The 25,000-nt window shown below is 26.3% G+C and overlaps 2 protein-coding genes across 2 annotated transcripts in view; both read right to left on the reverse strand.

Moving 5' to 3' along the window:
* The window catches only part of LOC101239728 (ELL-associated factor 1), a 107,418-nt gene that overhangs the window by 4,954 nt on the left and 77,464 nt on the right, over nt 1–25,000 (reverse strand). The window contains exons 2-4 of the mRNA XM_065808979.1: nt 8,749–8,901; nt 7,955–8,046; nt 7,256–7,336 (exon numbers count right to left, since the gene is read on the reverse strand). Of these exons, the coding sequence (XP_065665051.1) occupies nt 7,256–7,336; nt 7,955–8,046; nt 8,749–8,851 (276 nt within the window). The 5' untranslated portion in view covers nt 8,852–8,901. The remainder of the gene's footprint in view (nt 1–7,255; nt 7,337–7,954; nt 8,047–8,748; nt 8,902–25,000) is intronic.
* LOC100212765 (sorting nexin-7) overlaps nt 11,992–25,000 on the reverse strand; it is a 52,940-nt gene continuing 39,931 nt past the window's right edge. The window contains exons 5-7 of the mRNA XM_065808978.1: nt 23,788–23,883; nt 21,520–21,887; nt 11,992–12,539 (exon numbers count right to left, since the gene is read on the reverse strand). Of these exons, the coding sequence (XP_065665050.1) occupies nt 12,109–12,539; nt 21,520–21,887; nt 23,788–23,883 (895 nt within the window). The 3' untranslated portion in view covers nt 11,992–12,108. The remainder of the gene's footprint in view (nt 12,540–21,519; nt 21,888–23,787; nt 23,884–25,000) is intronic.

The raw sequence follows: 25,000 nt of genomic DNA on the forward strand, positions 1-25,000 counted from the left end.
TATTAAAGTTTTTAATACTTGGTTTGACCACCTTTAGCAGCTTTCAATGCTTTCACTCTCTTGGGCATGCCCATGATTAAATCACAGCATAATTTGGTAATTGCCTTGTTGTGGAACTAGACATGGATTAACCTCTCTACGAGCAGCGATTTTGTAGTGATAGGAACTTTATGCATTTCGTCCTTCAAAATATCCCATAAACTCTCAATTGGGTTCATATCTGGAGAATTCCCAGCCCATTTGAGCACAGAAAATTCATTCTCTAGGAGCCATGCCTTTGACAACTTGCCTGTATGGCATGGAACACTATCCTGTTGAAAAATATAGTCCTTATCAGTAAACCAGTCATGGATTTGAGGAACCAGACATTTCTCTAACACTTCTTTATATACTTTCTCTGGTTCATCATTCCCTCAACGATATGTAGACAGCTTGTTCCATAGATAGATATCACTCCCCATACCATGATCTTTGTAGGGAACTTCAATGTTTTCTTAAGACACTCAGCCTTGAACTCCTCTCCAGGCCTTCTGACTGTCTGTACCCTATCATCCAACACAGCAATTGTTGACTCATTTGAAAATACAACCTGAAATAAAAAAATGCCTGATAAGTATCTCAGAAATCATAGTAAAAAAATTACATTTATAGTCATGATTAACACCTACTGATATTAGTCAGAAAACATAATGAGACTGAATAAAATCATATAATAGAAAAATACAAACTGAATAAAATCTTATAATAGGTCTAATAGAAAGCTAAATTAATGATTACTTTGGACCAATCTTCCTCCGTCCAACTTTCATGCTCAACAGCCCAATCATACCTGGCATGCTTCATTTTGTCTGCGAGTCTTGGCTTTTTCCTTAGTCTGTATGCCTTCATTCCCTTCTCCAACAAGTGATTATTCACTATTTTACAGCTTACATAAATGCCCTGCTTTTTAATTCCAAAGATATCTTTTTGCAAGAACTTCTATCACTGAGGGCCATTACTTTGATTTTTCTCTCAAGTCTAGGGGTAGTTATTCTTTTACGACCACATTTTCCAACTCTTCCAGCTTCATCTTTTCTATCTTCATCCAGCTTTCATTTCACAGCACTAACTTTTTGTGTTGAAATCTTTAGTTTCTTAGCTATCTCTTTTTGCCACAATTCTCTAACAAAACACAGATTTGTCCTTTTTTCTAGGACTTAGGTCCTTTCTTTTCCCCATCACTTCAAAATTGGTCAAAAATGTCAAATATTTTGCTTAAAAGTTTCTTTTTTATTTGTTCAGAACTGAAACCTAATATTTGTCCAAGTACATACCAGGTACACCATACACCACAGAGAGTAAAAAGAAAGTAACGCAAACTCAAATTAATATATTTCAGAATTTACAGGTATATTTTAGCAACAGTGCATTATGACCCTAAAATGAAAAAAAAAACAGATAAAAATCTATATATATATATATATATATATATATATATATATATATATATATATATTTAAACAACTTTAAAAAGTATTCTACACAATAGAGTGCTCAATGTTCTTAAAAGAACAGAGCAATTATATTAGTCTATTATATTATATTAGTCTATTATATTAGTCAATTATATTAACTAATATATATATATATATATATATATATATATATATATATATATATATATACACACATATACATATATACATATATATATAGAACTCTTATATGTTGTCTGAAAGTTTTTTCCATATTTTGTTGACAAAAAGTAAAAATTAAAATGCATGACCGGAATTTTTTTTTTTAATTAATTGATAGACTGCCTGCCCCAACCAAACCCTCAGTCAATGTAGCAGCACTCCCTTGCGAGTCAGGCTAAAAGATAGTAGATGTAGCAGCACTCCGTTGCGAGTCAGGCTATTTGTCAGTCGATATAGCAGCACTCCCTTGCGAGTCAGGCTACTTGTCAGTCGATGTAGCAGCACTCCCTAGCGAGTCAGGCTATAAGATAGTCGATGTAGCAACACTCCGTGCATGATTTACAGTAAAAAAAATTAAAATAAAAACATTGTTTATATTGTTAAAAACATTCAGAATGTTTTTAAAAACATTTTGGTCAATTAAATTTGCGTTTTTGTGGTTTTTTTAAAATACGATTAATTTGTAATTAAATTAATGGTTTTAACTTTCTGACAACACGCAAATGTTGGACAAAAGTCAAAAGAAATTAAAAGTGACGTATGTGTTGGTGTAAGAATCACTTTTTTCCTTCCGCTCTTCCCAAATGCAACTAACTATAGAACTATATATATACATATATATATACATAACTTCCTGTTTGCAAAATAACTAAAGCTATTATATAATTAATTACAACAATTCCCAACTTCCTGTGAAATATTTTTGCTATAATTTGAATTTTTTGATGTTTAAACATTCTTCCTGATGCACCGTAGGCCAGAATGACTAACTTGGAGACAAAATTAGTATATAATTTAATATTATAGCGACATTCACTATATTTGGGATGAGTACCAATATAAGGTTTGAGCTTCTTATGAAGCCGTTATTTTTTATTTAGTTGCTATGGATACCTATTTTTTTTGCATAGCAACAACCTACTTTTCATAGTTGCAGACTTGTTATGCATGCTGAATATGCTAAACTTGCCACAAGCTCCAGTGTGAGGTCTGTGCTTCTTATGAAGGTGTTAATTTTTATTTGGTTGCTATAGATACCTATTTAGGCAAAGGATTAACCTACTTATAGTTGTTTTTGTGTGTTATATACACTTAATCTGGCAAGAGTACCAATACCTATTTAGGCAAAGGATTAACCTACTTATAGTTGTTTTTGTGTGTTATATACACTTAATTTGGCAAGAGTACCAATATGAGTTCTATATTTTATACTAAGATATTAAGTTTGGTTGTTTTAGGTACCAAGTTTTTTATAGCGACAGTCAATTTTTATACCAGTTTATGACTTATTTACTGCAAATTATTCAAAAATAGGATTTTTAATGCTCTGGTGTCCCAAATGAATGTATGTGTGAACTTTTTAATTTATCTAAATTATAGAATATTACAATTTTAATCAACATTGCATATATTTAAATTTCAATAATAATTAAAGTTTTGCGCTACTTTCATGCAACTTTGCGGCTAACATCATACCAACAAGACTTTAATTTCTTTAAAAATGCAATGAATTTGTTTCTTATAATTTAAAAATCATCTAAATCTAACTTGACAACTAATTGATGATAAATTGTTGGATCTTGCATAGACATATTATTGGATCTAATGCAGTTGTATATATAATCGTACTAATTGTTATATCATTACTTATTCTAAAACTAGAAAAGTCAACTTATATATATATATATATATATATATATATATATATATATATATATATATATATATATATATATATATATATATATATATATATATATATATATATATATACAGTATGCAAAAAAATAATGGTACACTTAAAAAAAAATTGTAATTGTAAAGCTTCAAAAAAATGAGATGTCCGTTAAAATACTTAAAGTTTTTTTTAGATATCTTATCAAGTATTGTTTTAAGAATTTATTTGTGTATTTTTGACCTAATTGCTTTTCAAACCTATTGAATTTTACGCAATTGATCTAATGATGCATAAAAGTGACTGCAAAAAAAATTATTCTACAGTTGAAAATTAATGTCAAATTCATCAAATTCAAATAATGTCAAATTGATCAAATTCCATGGAAATTAGTATTGAGTGGGACTTCCTTTAGCCTTGATGGCCTCATCTAGATGATTTGGCATTGATTTGATCAAATTTTGGGTCTCTTCTGTTGTTATTTTATCCCATGCCCTCATTATAGCTTCTTAAAGTTGTCTTTGCCTCTAAATGCTCATCAAAAAATTGATGTTATCTATGTCAAAGTATACCTTCATTTTCTTAGTGATATGTTTTGGATTGTTATCCTGTTGGAGTATGAAATTGCATTCTCAATTTTTAAGTATATGGTTGCAAGTTGGCTTTGAGAATTTCATAATACATTGAAGCATCCTTTTTTCATCAATAAATGTAAATTTTCCCACTCCATTTCAACTCATTCTACTCCAAACCATCACATTTCTTTATCCATGCATTACACTACCTCACAAACAACTCAATTTATAAGCTTCTCCTTTTTTTCACCACACTTTTTGGACTCCATCTGTTGAGACGAGATTGTATTTTGGCTCATCGGACCACAAAATTTTTTTCCAATAAGATATATTTTTAAGTACTTCGATGCAAATTGACGTTTCATTTGTTTAGAAGTTAAAAAAGGTTTATTTCGAACCACTCTTCCTCTATATCCTTGTTCTCTTATACAATTTTTGATTGTTTGAGGAGTCACTGTGATGTTATGATCTTCTTAAACTTTTAAAGCTAATTAGCTTCCGAAACAAATCTAATTTTCTTCACATTAATGATATTTTGATCAATTGCACGAGTGGTCTTGCGTTTTTGTCCTCTACCAGCCACACTAGCAACGGTTCCAATCAGATTATGCTTCAATTGAGAAAATGAAGTTATGCTTCGACACAAGTAACATCAGTGTTTTGGAATGGCCATCTTAAAGTCTGGACTTAAATCCAATAGAAGATTTGTGGTACATTTTGGAGAGAAAAATTGGCGACCGAGCATTTAGGCGCAAAGACAACTTTAAGTAGCTATAATGAGGGCATGGGATAAAATAACAACAGAAGAGACCCAAAATTTGATCAAATCAATGCCAAATCATCTAGATGAGGCCATCAAGGCTAAAGGAGGTCCCACTCGATACCAATTTCCATGGAATTTGATCAATTTGACATTATTTTTCAGATGTACGATTATTTTTTTGCAGTCAATTTTATGCATCATTAGATCAATTGCGTAAAATTCAATAGGTTTGAAAAGCAATCAGGTCACCAATACACAAACAATTTTTAAAACAATACTTGATAAGATATCTAAAAAAAACTTTTAAATATTTTAACAGACATCTCATATTTTTGATGCAATCTTTAAATCTATGATTTTTTTTTAAGTGTATGAATAATTTTTTTGCATACTGTATATATATACATATATACTCAAAAAACTAAAATGCTTAGTTTAATTAAATCGTATATTAAAACAGGACTTAAACGTTCGGAATAATTTTTTATCTTTATTAATGTTTATTTATTAAAAAGAACAATTTATTTTTAATGATTGTTTAAAAAATACTCAAGCTTAATTTAAATTATAGTGTTTTTATTACTAATTTAAAATATCAGTTTCTGTGTAAATGAAAAACTAGTAAATAATTACGCATTAAAAAACCATTTCATTTTTTGTTTTAACTTTTTTTTTTTTTAAATTTGTTTCAAAATATTTACATTTATTATTAAAAGTACATAATTATATAAAAAGTCATTAGAAGTGTTTTGTTACTTCATTAAAAAGCATTTCAATAATTTAAAAGCAACCTTACTTAATTGTAATCAGGGCCACCGAGAGCCATCATGCCACCTGGGACAGCAACGCTGCATTTATTTACCAAAATTTCCCTATATTATAGATAAATGACTTTTTTTTCTTTTTTTTTTAAAATACCTTCTTTTCATTTGGTGCCTCTTGGATATCTGCTGCCTGGGACAAACTGTCCCTTTTGCCCCTCCCCCTCCTTCTCAACAGACCTGATTGTAACTTTCAAAGTCATTGTTTATAAAACAATGACTTTGAAAGTTTAAAAAACAATGACTTTGAAATACTTTAAAAAAAAATCATTATTAATAAATTGTTACTTTATTTAAAAGCATTTCCCTAAGATAAAAAATTTTTTTGATGTAATTTATTTCACTGATGGTGTAATTCTGAATATATTTCATTCAGCGCACTTTTTAAAATACTTTTTGAAATAGCCGCGGTCAAATCGTCAGAGCAAAATGTGATTTGCCTGGTCATACAATGACATGTGATCGCAAGTCTTCCTGCGAAACATTGATGCTGTGCTTCCTAACAACTGTGATACTCTCATATATAGATTCTATTTTTATCATATAAAAAAATTACCATTTTAATTTTGATAATGCAAATATATTAGTATATAATACTATTTAGTATCAGACTTCACATGCTCAAACAGTAATCAGCAACGTATCGAAATTATTTAATTCTTTGAACAATTGTAAAGTGTATTAATTTAGACTTATGTTGTTTGTTATATTTGTCAAAAAAATATAAATCACTAGTAGGCCCTTATAAAAAAAAAGCCTTATACTGAATTTAATTTCAAGGAAAATTTAAAAATTTTAAATTACAGTATAGTCCATAATTATTTTCGCATCGTTCATAATTATTTTCACGTCGTCCATAATTATTTTCGTATGGTACATAATTATTTTCCCATCGTTCATAATTATTTTCGTTATGATAAGACAAATTTTTAGATAAAGTTAATCTAAATCTTAATATGGCATCAAGTAATGAATATAACGACGAAAATTTTAATAATTGCCCAAAATAACTCTAAAAGTTCGGTTACAAAAGAAACTATTGATACAATAAAGCGTATGATGTCATCAGGTGAGATCACAACTAAGTGTTTTTAATGTGGGGTGGTTATCTTTTGTGTTAATCCTTTATATATATATATAAATATATATATAAATATATATATATATTTTATATATATTTATATATATAAAATATAAATATAAGTAATGCTTTTTTTAGAGTTTTATTAGTGTATTTTTAAATTTTAAAAACATGTTAAAAGCCGTGGTCAAACCGTCAAAACTAAGTATTATTTGTGTGGTCATATAATTGTGTGCGATCGCACGGCTTCCTGTGAAGCACTGAACATTACAAATAAACATATATATAACTGACTTATAGGTAATTTAATTTTTTATTTAAATTGTGCTTTTAATGATCATATACTAAAAATTAAATGATCATATACTAAAAATTAAATGATCATATACTAAAAATTTAATGATCATATACTAAAAAATTAATAATGATCATATACTAAAAATTAAATGATCATATACTAAAAATTTAATAATCATATACGTAAAAATTAAAGGAAAATTATTTCAAAACTTATGCCAAAAAAAACTAAAAATCTGCTTAAAAAAAGCAGAAAAACACCAAAAAAAAAAGCCAAAAAAACATAAAAAAACAAACATGTTTTTTTATGTTTTTTGGCTTTTTTTTTTACTTAAATTTAACTTGAAAACAAAATTAAAATACCTACACCTGTTTGTTGATCAATGATAAGAATGCATTCTTTAAAACATGGTTTCTTTCCACCTTTATAAGTAGTGAAACTGGAATCCTAGTAAAAACATACTAAAATAAACTGCTTTGAAATATTAAAATATAAAATAGTTTCAAACATTAACAAAGTAAAGAAAAAATTAGTAACAGCAATTTTTCACAAGCCATAGACATATAAATATATTATTGTGTCCTGAAATTTTATTACAATTTTTTTTTTCATCTTTTTATGCATAAATGTGCACTGTAAAGGAGATATAAAATTGTACATACAAATGCATTGTGAAGTAAATATAGAACTATACATACAAATGTACTTGGAAATAGATATAAAATTATACATACAGGTGCATTGTGAAGCAGATATAAAAATATATATAGCTTATATTTATATATTTAAAAAAAGATAAAAAGCAATGCAAACAAAAAAACACAAAAAACAGACCACCCCTTCCTCCCAATACATTTGAGGGTGAAACAAGTTTGGAAAAAAAGTACTGGTATCGTCTAAAATTATAATGCATATAAAAATTGATCAGAAAGTATTTTGGAGTATAGAAACTGTAATTGTATAAAAATACAGCTTCGTTTTTAGTACTGATTTTAAGTACTGATTTTTAGTACTATGAAATTAAATAAAATTAGGTTGTTTTTTTTTAATGTAAAAAAAACATACATGATTAGGTATTGTGACTGTACATTCATTTTTTGCTCCAATCACAACTTCACCAGGTCGACTTGTGTCTACAGAAGCTGGCTTAAAATCATCTGCAAAAGAATCAAATTAAATCATTAAAAAATCAAATTTCAAGAAAAAAAAATTTGAATCAATATTTTGTGCATTCTATAAACCGAAAATAAATTTTATTTCCAATAAAATAAGTATTTTAGTATTATCTAAAAGTGCTTAAACAGACAAGCATGTATGGTTAAGGTTACACAGACAAATTTTTAACTAAACTTTTTTTGCTTTTTTCAAAATGTGTTCAGAAACCTAAATATATATTTAATAATTAGATTTTTTTCTGATATTCTTTATTCCAACAAATATTTATCTTAACTAATAAATATTTATTTCAACAAATATTTCAGTTAACATAAGAAAATGTCAAATAACTTATGAATTGAACAGAAATTTGAAAAATAATTGGTAGAATATTAAAATAATTTGTATACTTATTTGAAGCAGTTTGTAAAGAACTTTAAATTTTAAATATAAATTCTATGTTAATAAAGAAAATATTACAAGAATCATAAAGAATGTATTATAACAAAAATAATAACAATAATAAAGAATACATTAGATAAGATGTAGATAATAAAATAATAAAAATAATAAAATAAAATAAACTACTTTAAATAAATCTATATATATATATATATATATATATATATATATATATATATATATATATATATATATATATATATATATATTACTTGATAAAATACAAAAAATAAGTAACATACATCTCATAGTGTAATATGCTTCGGTTTGTTTATTTGGCAAAAAAGTTGAACCAATAGTCAAGTCATAATCTTTTCCATCTATCAATCCATTCATAGCAGCCATATTCAAAACGTAATAAATTAATATAAATTAGCTGTTTTATTTTGTTTTTAACTATTATAATTCAAATTCAACATTATAATATAAATAAATAGATTAGATTAACAGTTTAATTACTATCATTAATTAATAATATTAATAATGAAACTTATATTTACTCTGCTCTATTTTTATTAGTTAAACTTTTTAAACCTACTAACAATTTAACTGTTTTATTTAATTTAAACTGTTATAAGCAAATATAAATTATTTATTAACAATAAAAGTGATTAAAAAATAACCTAAAAATTAACCTAAAAAAAGAAAAGGTAATCCAACAGTTTTTAAACTTTGTGTTTAGGGGCTAGAAAATTTTGATGTAAGGGTCAAGCACAGGCATTACCACAATTCTATTAATTTTGGTAATGCAGTAAATTTTGGTATTTACATAAGAAACCAGGGACACTTAGTTACAAATGCAATATTTAGTTAGCTAATGGTAATGCTGTCATTTTTATAAAATGAATCGCTAGGCAATTTATTATGAGTTTATTTTCATAGGAAAATAGTGTAAGATTTTTTATAACTTTTTATCACATAATAACCTATAATTTGTTATAATTTAAATTAATAAAATTGCTTTTCTGAAAATCGCCACATGTGATAACGTCAGTGCATAGTAGGAATGATAAAAATTTTATTTCTTTTTTATCATTCCTACTTATTTGTTTTGCCTTATTTGTTTTGCTTTATTTGTTTTGCTTTATCTGTTTATCTGATTTTGTTATTAGTTTTACCAATAAAGAAATTTTATATGAGATTTCTTTATTAACTTTGAAGTAAAACTATTATTAGGAAGACTAAATTGAACTATGTTTAAGAAAGCCTAATATATTAAAACTAGGTTTAAGAAAGCCTAATATATTAAAACTAAAGTTAGTTTTAGCTTAGTTTCCATACCAACCACCTACTTTTACACCCTAAATACTTTTATCTACCTTTTTCCAAATGGCCAAAAAAAGTAGAGTCATTTTAAAGCTTTTAAGTTTATAATTGGTATTTATATTTATTCTATATAATATAATATTAATATAATATATAATAAATTTATATTTATATTTATTTACAATTTAAATAATTCATTTTGAATGAAATAATTTTATTAACTTTAAAAATAACCGAACTAAATTATACTTTTATAATTTTTGGGTAACACTTTTATGTATCTAATTATAACTACTAATGGGCTTAAAATGGGATTCTTCATAAATTATGCAACATTAAATTAATCTGTTTTAAAAAAGGTAGAAAATCGTTTGCTCTTTTATGTGGCTGCAATTTTTATTTAACTCAAAGCGTTATTTTAATTTTTGTTTAATTAAAAACTCTTCAAAAAACTTTTGATCTTTTTTTTAATTAGTAAAATTTATCATTGCATAATTTATGGACAATGCTTATAAAAGATACTAAAGATTTTGAAGTCATTATAAAAGACATTCATTTTTTACAACTCATACTAAAATAATGAATTTTAGAACAATAAACTTGTATTTCAAATATTTATCTAATAAACTCTAGTATATAAAAAAACAAAAACAGTTAAGAAAAATTGCAAATCAAAAACTCCTTATTGAAAATATCAAAAAACATATTATTACCTACTACACAGTTTTTTAAAGAAAAAAATAACATATGCAAAACTTAAATTTAATAAAAGAATCATTCAAAAAAATATAATAAAAAAAAAGCAATCAAAACTTTTTAATAAGTTATAAACATTAAACATATTTCTATATAAATGTGTGTATGTGTATGTGTATATATATATATATATATATATATATATATATATATATATATATATATATATATATATATATATATATATATATATATATATATATATATACATACAACCCTCGGAATTAGGATGAGGTCAGCAGTTTATTGCCAATCTCAAACTGTTGAAAGTCTGCATCAGGCCGGCAAAAAAAATTTGACACAAAGAGGTTACCATAAAACATAGAAATGAGGTCGACAATTTTTTGCCAACCTCAAACACTTTTAAGCCAGCAGTAAGGTCGGCATTGCCGAATGCTGATCCTAATTCCAAGGTCAACAATAAATTGCCGACCTCAAACTGTTAGAAATTGGCATCAGGTTAGAAAATTTGACACAGAGGGATTACCATAAAACATAGAAAAGAGGTTGGTAATTTTTTGCCGAACTCAAACACTTTAAGGTTGGTAGTTAGGTCAACATTACCAAATGACAACCCTAATTCTGGGAGCTGTATATATATATATACATATATATATATATATATATATATATATATATATATATATATATATATATATATATATATTTATATATATATATATATATATATATATATATATATATATATATATATATATTTATATATATATATATATATATCAGGGCCTATTCTAGGAAAAAAATTTGGACAACGGTAAGTCCCGGCAAAATTTAGCAGAAAATTGGCTATTTTACGGCAACAATATTTGCTGTAAAAAAAGTGAAAAAAAAAAGGTCCTCAAATTTTAATTTGGGTGGCGCCCAAATGCGGTTGATGCTGTCAAAAACGGTCTAGAATAGCCCCTGTGTATATATATATATATATATATATATATATATATATATATATATATATATATATATATGTATATATACATATATATGTGTGTATATATATATATATACATATATATATATATATATATATATATATATATATATATATATATATATATATATATATATATATATTATGGAGAAGATACAATCAAGTTGAAAAATATTTTGATTTAGGCTATTTTTAATTTTCATAACCACATTACATTTTATTTAGAACCATAAATAAAGTTTCATTTTTAAGAAAAAAGGTCATAGTTTTATTTAAATATTAATTCTTTTATATAATTTATTAGTAATTAGTAATACTATTATTCAATAATAAAAAAAAATTGAAAATTGCCTCACCAAATAAACTAAAAATGATAATGCTTAAAACACATCTAATATGAAAAATAAATTAAATGCTTTTGGTATAAAAAGTGTTTTTAAAAAAATAGAAATAATTTCTCAAAATGACAATGCTAAGCATTTGTTATCAAACAACATTATGTATAAATTTTTTTTATTATTTTTATTTTTTCCATATTTTCGTCACAAACTGCAAACAAAAGATAACAAAATTAAAACTGAATACATAAAAAAAGATAAATAACAAAGACAAAACATTAAATAAAAAAAAATCAGCTTTGGCCATAGTTTCCACTATAGCTGTGATGGAAACCGTTGTTTGATGATCTTATTTTTCCACTACCATAGAAAGTCTGTGCAGATGGCAGTGGTACAACAGTATACTCCGATAAATCAACCTCAAGTTTTTTTGAAATGTCTATTTCTATACCGTCATCACTGCTTTCTTCAAACATTTCATCTTGATGGGAAGAATATGAAACACTCATTTCATCAGAATCGCTACAAGTATCTGGAGGTACAGCAGTTATGACATCATAACCATCAAGAAAGAGTTCTATAAGATCTGTTGTTTTTCCATGCCAACTTGCTGATCGTTGTCGAGACTTGAAGTCTCTAGACTCCACATAATCCTCAGGTAAACGAAGTTGACCACTAGGCAGAACACATGCAGTTGCAGTCATGCAATGTTTTTTAACATGCCCTAAATATCATTACAAAAGAAAAAAAATTAATTTTGAAATTTTGAAAAAATTTAACTATAAATGAAATAAACAATTCTTTCATTTTAAATGAAAAATTTATTATAATAAATTATCATTATTACAATAAACTTAAAAAATAACAATTTATAATAAATTATAATAATAATATAAATATAATATACAATGATAATAATAATATAAATATATTATGTTAATTCTACTACTGCTACTAATAATAATATAAATATATTAAAAAACGATATTATTAATAATAATATATAACAATTTTTTTTGCATATTTGAATCTTTTTAAATATTTTATTTAACAAAAAAATTGTCTTAAAACATTTTTTTTATCATTATATAAATATTTGTGACTTTGAAAGTCGATAAAAATTTGTTATAAATTTTGTACTAGTTGATTAATTGTTTTATTTGCTGTTAACTGCATAAGAATTTCTAATAGTTTTTTTTTGAAAATAGTAAACAACTTTCAGTGTATAACTAGTGAGGGACTAGGGAGGAAGAACCTTTCTCCTCTAAAGCTACAAGTAATGCAAGTTTGAATAGTAAATTACTGACGGGTCTTTTCATTGTAAACCACCTAACAGCTCCTATGGTTCCACCTTAGATCTGCTTCAAATTTTGAACACCCACAGTTTTCACAAAAAAAAACACAGCCCTGAAAATTTCAGCTTGATTGGCCAAAATGTTCAAGAGTTATGATTAATTTAATATTCTCGGTTTAACCATTAAATTTTCAAAAAATTACAAATTTGTTTATAATTTTACAAAATTAGGGTTGGTGTCAATTGTATAGTTCAAAACTAGTCATTGGGTGAAACCTTAATAAAATAAACAAAGCAAAAAATAAACAAACAACAAATTCATACTATAGATAGTGGCAAAAATAATTAAAAAGAAAAAAAAAAGAAAACAATAATATTTAAAAAAGCTAATAACTAATAACACAAAAAAGAGAAAGACTGAATGAGCTGACTTGAGAGATAATGAATGAGATAACATAACATCTAACGATCAGAAGGATGATAGAAAAGAAAATAAAAGGGTAATTCCATGTCAAATCATCCAAAAAAATCAAAAAATGTCACCCTATGTTTGGGATTTTGCTAATTTTTTTATATGTTATATGGTTTTTGAAAATTAAGAAAATTTAAAATTTGGAACCTCCAACCCCTTACGGTTCTTGAGATATTCAGGTTTCAATTTTCTTATTTATGCTGACTCAGCATTTTTTGCAAAATGTATTTTTGTCATTAAATAGCAATAATTAACGGACGAAATAAGGTATCATTCTGAAATTTGGTACATAGACAATCTTCCATATGGCGGATACAAATATTAGATTAAAAAAAATTTTAGACCACGTTAAGTACATGTAAATTGAATAATAATGGCATTTATTTTGGGGTATTTTGACGGTCAAATTTGTGATGTCACCTTGATAATTTTTTTTTAGGCATTACTATAACTTACAATATAGGTATCAAACTTCACTATTAATTAAAAATATATTATTGCATTTTTTGACTTTTCTAAATTCAGCCTTTCAAGTAAAGCTGAAATAAATGCTGAGTCAGCATAAAATTTATTGCTAACTTAATAATGAAAAAATTAGCTATATCTTAATTTCTGGTTGTAAAAAGTCATTTTCAAAGTCATTTTGAAGGCAATAATAGATGTATATAAATATAAATTCTAAATTTTTTGTACCTGGGGTAGGCCCCCCCCCCGCCCTCCCAAAAAAAACGAAAATTTTCCTACTTTTGTAAAAAGTTATTTTTAAAGTCATTTTGAGAGCAATGATAATTTTTTAGGTATTTATAAATATTTAGTGGGGTAGGCTTCCCCCTCACCCGCCCTACCACGAAAAATATATATATATTTTGCTAATTTTGTTATACCAATAAAATAAGGATTGCTTTCTTAAAATTTTTCCATCAAGCTTTTGGATGCCAGCTAGGTCGGGGGTCGCAATTAGGCATATTACCAAATCTTTCCAAAAATGTTTTAATGAAAATATATAAAGACAAGTTACCAAGAGATTTTTATTTGTGTGGCCAATTGTGCTAATTACACATACAATTATATTGTAACTATATTTAAAAAAATAATATACAAGTATAAAAATAATGACGCAATAGAAACTTTTTATAAAAATCTTGATTATTTTGTTCAATAATTTTTGCCAACTCAATTTCTGAAATTTTGTATACACGACCATTTGTTGTAGATGGCGGATCAATGGTACATAAAATATGATTTGATGGGACCCAACACATATCTTCTCGTGCAGGCCAAGAAAAACTTGGACTGGGACCATGTGGGTGCATAAATTGAATTTTATAATCTCCTTCTCCTTCATCTTTTTTGTTTATAATTCCAATCCACCAAAAGCTGTCATACATGCAAGCTACATAGTCCATATGATTATAAATAACTTGCTGCACAACCAGCTCATTTGGTATCTGCACAAGCTTAAATGTCTGAACATCAGTTTGTTGACTCATCCTTTTAAAAGAAATTGTATATTTATCAATTGGTATAAAAGGTGAAAGGATCTTGTTCCTGGCAAGGTTCTTCCCATAGTAAACCTTGGTTGCAATGATGATCGTACTTCATTTATTTCTATTTTATAAACTAAAATAAATTGAATGTTTTTTATATTGGTTACACAAAATTCAAACATCTTATCTACCTCCAAAATCTGTCCAGTCACTGTTCTTTTTAAACTTGTGCAGTTAATCGTTTTACTGTGCCGCCAATGCCATCACAAGCAGACTTACCATGGCTAGTAGCAAAAAAAACCCATTCAGCATCAATATCAAAGTCTTCTTTGTGATGACAAAGATTAATAAAGTTTTTAAAGTTTGTATATTGTGCTGCACATCCATCAGTGAAGTATTTAATATTACTAATCTGTAGAATGTTTGCCTTAATGTAATTGGTAATGAGCTGTTGTATTTTATATACAAAGTATACATCATGCTCAGCGTCATCAGAAAGGATGCAAAATGACTTTAATAGTAGTTTATCATTTGATTTATAGTAAATAATAATAGGGTGAAGTGTACATTTTGGTTTATTCCAATGGTAACTTTGCACCTCATCCTGAACAATAAATTGGAAGTTCTCTGCAAAGTCACCCAATACTATACACTCATTTTGATTTAATAACTCTTTACAGTCTTTGAGGTACTTGGCTTGACTTTTAGCTATAAGTGAATGAGATGTTAATTTATCTATTTTATTGCATATAAGGTCGATAACATCTTCAATATTAATTTTTTGATTGATCAGCGTAGTTCTATCTTTATGCTGCCATTGGTTAATTGTTATTTCTTTATCGCTGTTGTCAAACTTTGCTGTTAAGAATTCTTTTAAAGCTGCAATACCAGGGCATAACGGACATCGATGTAACATGCACTCTACATTATCCCTATTGCAAACAATCATTTCCATCAAATCTCTATAGTCTTTGTCAATTTTAAGAGCATCAGTTAACAACTTCTGATAATAGGTACAGACACAAACACAGTGGGTGCCAGACGAGTTTGTGGTTATACACCATCTAGGGCGAAGGCTGCAAAACTTAGAAAATCCGACGTTTAAGTTAGAATGTTGGAATTTAAATGCTACATATAGTTCCTTTAAATTAATCAATATTAGTCTTTTTTGCATGTGTTGCCTGTACCCTATACTCACAAAATCTTTTTTTCCAGGCAGCATTCGTGTGTACTCGTCACTTTGATAAAAGCTATGAACAAGATCAATGGTTGCGTGGGAAAGCGACTTTCCTTTTTTTGATGATGGTTTATGCAAAATTCCATGTTTTTTTTTAGCTTTTCTAGCTTCTCGTACTAGGTAATTAGATACATTAAAAAATGCTGCAGACTTTGCGAGTGACCATGATTCTGGAGTTAGTGTTAATATCTGAATTTTTGCGGAGTATGATGTCACATTTTTTATCTTATCTTTCAATATATTTAAAAGTGAGTATAGATCGTCAATTTGGTTATCAATTGAAGAACTTAATGGTGTACAAGATGGTGTCAATGTAATCATAGGATCAATATCATAAACTTTTTTTATTTTGTTTGCTGTTGCTCCAGTTATTTGATCAAATTTTCTTTTGGCAGCTGGTAATCGTTGGTGTTTTGGAATTGATTTAAGCTTAATAGGTGACACACCTATAGATCCAAGACTTTCATTGAGAGATGAACGTTGTTCTTGTTCAGGCTCAATCCTACTATAGCATTGATCAATTGATTTTAATTCTTTATTTATACAATGTACCCTTTTGTAACAACTACTGCATAATTTCCACCCAGGTACAGCAGCAATGTCTTGTGTTTTTAGAGTTATTGCCATTGATAGCGATATCTTCACATTTCCTATGAAAAAAAGGAAACAGTCATTTCTAAAAACTAATATCAACTCACCATCATTGTAAAGAACAAATGAGTGTAATTGTTACTTTATAAATGTACCTAATTTTTTTTAAATTTATTTAATTACTATTTTAATCAAAATAATAAACTGTTTCATCAAAATAGTATAAAAATTACCTTTCACATTTTTCTTTCGATTTCCATGTTTTTTATATAGATTACAGCATTTCTGAAATTTTCTTTCAAATGCAGCTCCAAAGTATTCTCTATGATAATAGCAAACTGCTGTAAACAATTTTTCACAATCAAATAAACCAGCTCTCCATAATAACTCTTGTTTTTCAACACTTGAAAACGCTGATAGATCTAAAAGACCTTGTCTTCTTGTTAAACCTTGCTTGTGGCAATCAACATTACATTCTAATCCTATAGAACACTTTTGCATAATTTAAACTTTTTAATCTATTCATCTATAAAAATCTGATTTCGAAAAATTTTACTAAATAAATTTTTTTAGAAATACCATTCACATTATTTAGTTTATGGAAAACTATTTATACAAATTATTTGTTAGGATGTGTCTATGACTTCCTTATACTATGACTTATTTATACAAATTATTTATACAAATATTCCTTATTCCTATGACTTATTTATACAAATTATTTGTTAGGATGTGTCTAAGTTATATGACTTCCTTATATATATATGATTAAAAGGTAATTAAATTTTATTTTATTTACCAATCATTTAGTATAATTTATAACATTCATTAATTAGTTAAGTAAATATAAAATTGCTGCAAAGTAATAGGAAACTAATATTTACAACACGAAATTTTTGTTTAACCTTGCTTGTGGCAGTCAACATTACATTCTAATCCAATAGAACACTTTTCCATCATTTAAAGTTTTTAATCTATTCGAAAAATCTGATTTTTATATATTTTACTAAATAAATTTATTTAGAAATACCATGAACATTATTTGGTTTATAGAAAACTCTTATTACAAATTATTTGTTAGGATGTGTCATATTATATGACTTCCTTATATATATAATTAAAAGGTAATTAAATTTTATTTTATTTACCAATCATATAGTATCATTCATAACATTCTTTAATTAGTTAAGCAAATATAAAATTCCTGCAAAGTAACAGTAAACTAATATTTACAGAATAAAGTCTGAACAGAAGCAATAAAATAAAAATGGGGGAGGGGGAAGGGAAGCCTCCCTCAGGTACCAAATATTTATAAATACGTATACATTTATCATTGCCCTCAAAATGACTTAAAAAAAACTTTTTACAAAAGTAGGAAAATTTTCGTTTTTTTTGGGAGGGCGGGGGGGGGGGGCCTACCCCAGGTACAAAAAATTTAGAATTTATATTTATATACATCTATTATTGCCTTCAAAATGACTTTGAAAATGACTTTTTACAACCAGAAATTAAGATATAGCTAATTTTTTTATAATTAAGTTAGCAATAAATTTTATGCTGACTCAGCATTTATATAAGCTTTACTTAAAAGGCTGAATTTAGAAAAGTCAAAAAATGCAATAATATATTTTTAATTAATAGTGAAGTTTGATACCTGTATTGTAAGTTATAGTAATGCCTAAAAAAAAATATCAAGGTGACATCACAAATTTGACCGTCAAAATACCCCAAAATAAATGCCATTATTATTCAATTTACATGTACTTAACGTGGTCTAAAAATTTTTTTAATCTAATATTTGTATCCGCCATATGAAAGATTGTCTATGTACCAAATTTCAGAATGATACCTTATTTCGTCCATTAATTATTGCTACTTAATGACAAAAATACATTTTGCAAAAAATGCTGAGTCAGCATAAATAAGAAAATTGAAACCTGAATATCTCAAGAACCGTAAGGGGTTGGAGGTTCCAAATTTTAAATTTTCTTAATTTTTATAAACCCTATAACATATAAAAAAATTAGCAAAATCCCAAACATGGGGTGACATGACCTGGATGATTTGACATGGAATTACCCAAAAGCATATATTTAAACATTATAATGAACATTAAATATAAAATCACTTGAATAATAGCAACAAAAATAAAAAGCAACATAAAAATAAAGAACACAAAAAAACATAAAGAACACAACAACAAAAAAAAAAGAAAAGCAACCTTATAAACAATACACAAATGTACACATCAATATAAACGATGCAGAAAATTACACGACAGTATAAACAATACACAGAAATATACAACAATATAAAAAATACACAGAAATACATGACAATATAAGCAATTTACAAAAATACACATATAATATATAAAGTATAAATAATACACCAAAATACGTGACAATATAAACAATTCAAAACAACATTAACTTAATAAAACTTAATAATTGCTTCTTTTTTTTTGTTTGTTTTCTTAAACAACTTATTAAAGTTTTTTGTTTTGGAATTTTTTCCTTTTAACTTTGCCTTAAATTGTTCTGTTAATTTAATGTTTTTCTTCAATTTTTATTCATTTTCATTTCATCATCAATTTATTAATATTTTCATTGTTTTTGAGAGTTTTTTAAGTTTTCTATTATAAACAATTCTTATTTGATTTTCCTATTTTCATCTATTTTCACTTTTTTGCCATTAAAAAAAAATACTTTCTCCATTTATTATGCCATCGCGAAGTATGAATTTTTGTATGAATTTTAACCAAAGTATGAATATTGACCAAAATCGAAAAAAATTGAGTATCTAGACTTTAGAGTAGATTTTTTTAATTTTTGACAGAACATGGCTTTTTAAATAAAAAAATTGGTCACCTGAAATTTTGTACAGTAATAGTTTTTCCCCCAAATAATCTAATTTTGAGTTGTTTTTGATTTTTAAGTAATTTTTTAGTTATTGTAACTCAAAGTTGCTAAATTATGCAATAATAGAAAAATTATGCAATAATAAAAAAAATTATTTTTTCTATTATTGCATAATTTAGCAAAAAAAAAACTTTAATGTGCAACAGTTTAATACCTACAGATAGACAGTGCCAATTTATTTTTGTTTACTTAGAGTTGTCATCTGTGGCAAAAATCAAAATTATTCATTAAAAGTTAATTTAACTCTTGCAGCAGCTTTTAAAAATATCATATTAAAAATATGATAAATTCCGTTCACTTCATAGGTATAGAAAATAGCCTAAACAGTTAAAATGAGTTATGAAACTTTTTATTGTGGAAGTTCTATATAGTCAATCACAAAAAAAAAGTTAAAGACCTTTACTGTTATGACATAATCTAAACCTTTGAAGTGTGATACTATTTTATTTTATATGGAGACCTAAAAAATAACGCAGGTTATACTATAATTCAAAAAAGTGAAAATAAAAAGTAAAACGATGCTTAAATAGAAGTGTATATACAAATGAAACACAAGCACACTAATTTCTTTATCTCTGACATAACTAATTTCTTTATCTCTGACATAACTTATTTCTTTATCTCTGACATAACTAATTTCTTTATCTCTGATAAAGAAATTAGTGTGCTTGTGTTTTGTGCTTGTTCTTTACATAACTCATAATAGATATTCCAAAATCATATTAAATAATGAATTAAGACACTGATTATATCTTTTGAAGAAAAACTGATAATATTTATTTAGGGGGAAATTAAAAATATACACCTAAGTCATAACAAACACCTGCAAAAGTTATTTGGGTGAAAAACTATTACTGTAATTTAAAATTTCAGGTGATCAATTTTATTTTTATTTAAAATGTTCTGTCAAAAATCATAAAAATCTACTGTAAGCTTCAGATACTCATATTTTTCTGATTTTGTTTAATATTGAATCAATCATAACTTCTGAATGGTTCGGTCAATCAGACTGAAACTTTCAGGATTATGTTTTTTCCATAAAAACTGTGGCTGGTCAAAATTTGAAACAAATCTGAGGTGGTAATCTGGTGTACTTTTAAAAAACTAGGTGATTTTATATGGACTAACCTTTACAGGAAATGAAAATACAAAAAGTTAGTTTTTACAAATTTAGGCATCAAATATCAAAGACAATCCAAAAACTTAATATCTGAAGCAGATACAAAAAGAAATTTATGTTGAGCACAAATAAAAATAAAAATGTACAAACCACAGATCCACAAGATCTGTGGTTTGTACATTTTTATGCAAATTTGTTAAACATTATTTTTCAAGATAATTTTACGAAAAATAAAGTTACTGAGCTAAAAAATTTTTAAAGTTGTCTAATGTAAAGAAAGTTATCAAAATTTTTAAACTTGTCTAATGTAAAGAAAGTTATCAAAATTTTTAAACTTGTCAAAATTTTTTGAATGGTAAAAAAGTTGTCTAAACTTTTTAATGTTTTATTTCCTTAAACATGGTTAAAATGACTGAGCCAGTTAAAATTAATTACTTTATTTAAATGATTCAGTTAGTATTACGCACCTAGACATTTTATTAAAAACAATTAGTAAATAAAATATTAAACATAATTTAGTTTCACTTTCACAAAATTTATTTTTTTTAAACATTCATACAATGATATGGGATAAAAGAATACCTGCATAAAAGTCTGTACTGTCCTTCTTAGCTGTAACCTCCCAGGTACAGTTACCATCACCAATATATTGAGACCATCCCCTGCCATCATCTTTAGGAACATTAAGAACTTTCTTAGCAACAATGATATTATCAACGCTTATTGATCTTTTAAAGTCACATGTTTTAAAATTGTAAAACCGCAATTGCTCGCTGTCTACTGTTTTTTCTTTTTGAATTTTACTTTTTTGTAACATAATAATCTTGTCTCTGATATTACTTAAATGTACCCCTTGTTGGAGAAGTTTATCCATTTGCGATCTTGATAATTCTGTTTGTAAAAATAAATGCAGTGCTGAGTCTGTCAAAAAAGCATTGATCTCAACAACCCTTAAAAGAAAAAATCTTTACTTTTACAAATCTCAAAAACAATTCAAAACAATAACAAATCCATATAAAAATCTTTACATCAATCTGTTGTTATGTGATTGTTCTAAAAATTTGTATTTTATATAATAATATAAAGATCCTGTACACAAAAAATACAAAAAATAAAGTAAACATAATATAATAGCAGTTTTAGAAAGCTAACAGAAAAATAACAAAATTTTTAAAGCTATAATCACTCCACCACCTCTTAAAAAGGAATTACTTAACTTGTTATAAATATTTATATAAATATTTTAAATTATATGAAAAAAATGTGAAATTTTATGCATGTAAAAATTAGTGATGTGCTGAGTACCCAGTTCGGACCCAGGGATATGGTAATTTGGCTGCTTTTAAGGGTACCCAAAATCGGACATTTTGTTGCAGTACCTGGCATCGAGTATCTTAAAAGAAATTTTAAATAAACATGAACCTAAAGTGCTGCAACTATTTGTAAATGAATTAATTAGAGAATATGAAAGGAAAAAAAAGTATTTCAATGGTTTCTTTTTATTGTGTGAGGGAATTTTTTCACAAGAGAATTTTCAATAATTAAACTTTGAATAATTTTAATATTTTGATCTAATTAATTTTTTTTAAATTAAGTTGTGTAATTTGCTTTTAAATATAGTTTTTGTTTACAATAACTAAACATTTACAACTATTTAAATTAATTTGCAATTTACTTATTATTTACAATTTATTTATAGTTGACACCTTTACATACAAATAAAGTAGCTCTATATAAGGCTAATTAAAGTCAACTCAAACAATTATAAAAAAAATTCAAGAAAATACTTAATAAATCAATAGCAAAAATTAAAAATTAAAATAACCATTTATTTAAAATTTGCATAAATTAAACACATGACTTTAAAAATCCAATGTCTATGATATAGGTCATGCATAATTTGCAGGGACAGAGTTTTATGATTCAATTTTTGAGTTAAGAGTTAATGCTGATTTGCAACTCATTGGTACCAAATTCCAAATTGATGATCCTAAATGCAAAAGGGACTCTACACTGTATTTCACAGTCTGTATATTGTTATATGCAAATTTATCTCCTTTTAGACTAGAAAAATCTCTTCCATCAATTTAGGGGCCCTAATTTAACTGTAAAGTTCCGTAGCCAATACATATAAATTCTTGTGACATATAGTCGTCAAACCATTTTTTGCAAGTAGTTCTTTAAAGGAGATTGATAGCCTTGATAGCAATTAACTGTTTACAATAAACACGTAAGATTTCTTACTTGTTTATTGTAAACAATCTTTTAAAGATTTATTTAAAAATAAGAATAAATTTACAATATAAATATATACATCTATATAGATGTATTTACTAAATCAAGTTTACACTTTAGTTGACGTAATTTGAATTTGCAACCTCGAGTGTTATATAGTTGTTTATTAGAATGAAACTTGATATATTTAGTCAAACTTAATTAACACAAATTAATCAGTGTTATCTGTTATTTTGAGAAAACAATTTAGCACTAGAGATTTCACAAGCTTTTATTCCTACTTTTTAAAATGGACCCAATGCCAGGTACCCAGACTCTGACCCAGTTTTTTCCTCCAGGTACATGGTATTGGTGACTTGGCGCAAACTGGTTCTGGCACATCTCTAGAAAAAATGACTAATGAAAAGGAATGCAAATTGACTGAATAATAAGTTTTACAGATGAAATTTTAAAAAAGGGGAAACTAGAGATAGCAAACTAAAAAAATAAAAATAATTTAAATAAAACAGTAAATTAATTTAAACTCAATTCAATTCTGATTCTAATTAAAAAAAAATTGTTAAAAAATTGTTAACAACTTTTAAAAAAAAAATAATGGCAATAAAAAAAACTAACTTGTTTAAAAATAATTGAAGACCAAGTTGACGATGCTTTAAAAATTGATCTTTAAATCTACCAAAATATCTTTTTCCGGGCAAACTTGGAGCAGTCCTAAACGTACAAATGAACACTTATTCTTATTATTCTTGCCAAAAAAAAAGTATAGTAAAAAACTTAGAGTAGCTCAAAGCTAAAAAAAATTTGTTTTTTAATAATTACCATTTTAACTTTAGTTTGTATGCTATAAAATATATATATTTATATATATATATATATATATATATATGTATATATATATATATATATATATATATATATATATATATATATATATACATATATATTAGGGCGGTCCAGATTTGTGTGGTAAAAATTCAAAAATGTCTATATTCTCTCCACAAGCCTAATTTTGTTCGACTATGCTTAGAGAATAACCATACAAAAAATTGGACCAATCTGAACAGTTTTAGAGGTTCCTATGATTTCATCATTTTTTTGACAATTTTTATAAATTTATACAAATTTTTGTGTAATTTTTGCATAATTGAACATCTATCTCAACACTGGTAAATAAATTAATGCTTGCTGAAAAGCAGATGCTATATGAATTCACTTATACATCTAATATTTTTTAGTTGTCTATAATTTGGTGCCCAATGTGTAATAGGCACATGCCTGCAGTATTTCAATAAACAATTTATAATGTTTATATTTTTATTTCTGGTAACAAATATTTTTATTTTCTTATACTTAATATTCTTATATCAACAGATTTATCACCACTTATGGCAGTTACTACAAGAAGCTCTGCAGAAGTATGGCTCTAAGGGAAGGCATCTAAGCAGCTCTCATCATCAAGATTGGCAACAAATGGAGATGTCCTCCATTGTCTCCTCTTTCATCATCTGGAAGAGCATCTCACAATAAAGGAGAACATTCATCATACAATTCAAGAGCTCAGGGCTTGTGATAAAGCGAGCGCGATCGCGCTCCGCTCGTAAAATGCGACTGTAAAGGGCATTTTCAAACATTCTAGGAGCGATAAACAATGCTCGTTCAGCTTATAACGAGCGTAAAATAATGCTCGTCCAATAGTTTGGGATTATTTTTTTATTTTCATAAAATATTTAAAAAAGATTTTTTATTAAAGATATTCTATTATCAGAGCACTAACATAAAATATAAAAAGCACTACATCGTTCTCTTTTGCACTAAAATAATGAATGAG

This window comes from Hydra vulgaris, chromosome 11 (assembly GCF_038396675.1).
Source record: "Hydra vulgaris chromosome 11, alternate assembly HydraT2T_AEP".
NCBI classification, from domain to species: domain Eukaryota; kingdom Metazoa; phylum Cnidaria; class Hydrozoa; order Anthoathecata; family Hydridae; genus Hydra; species Hydra vulgaris.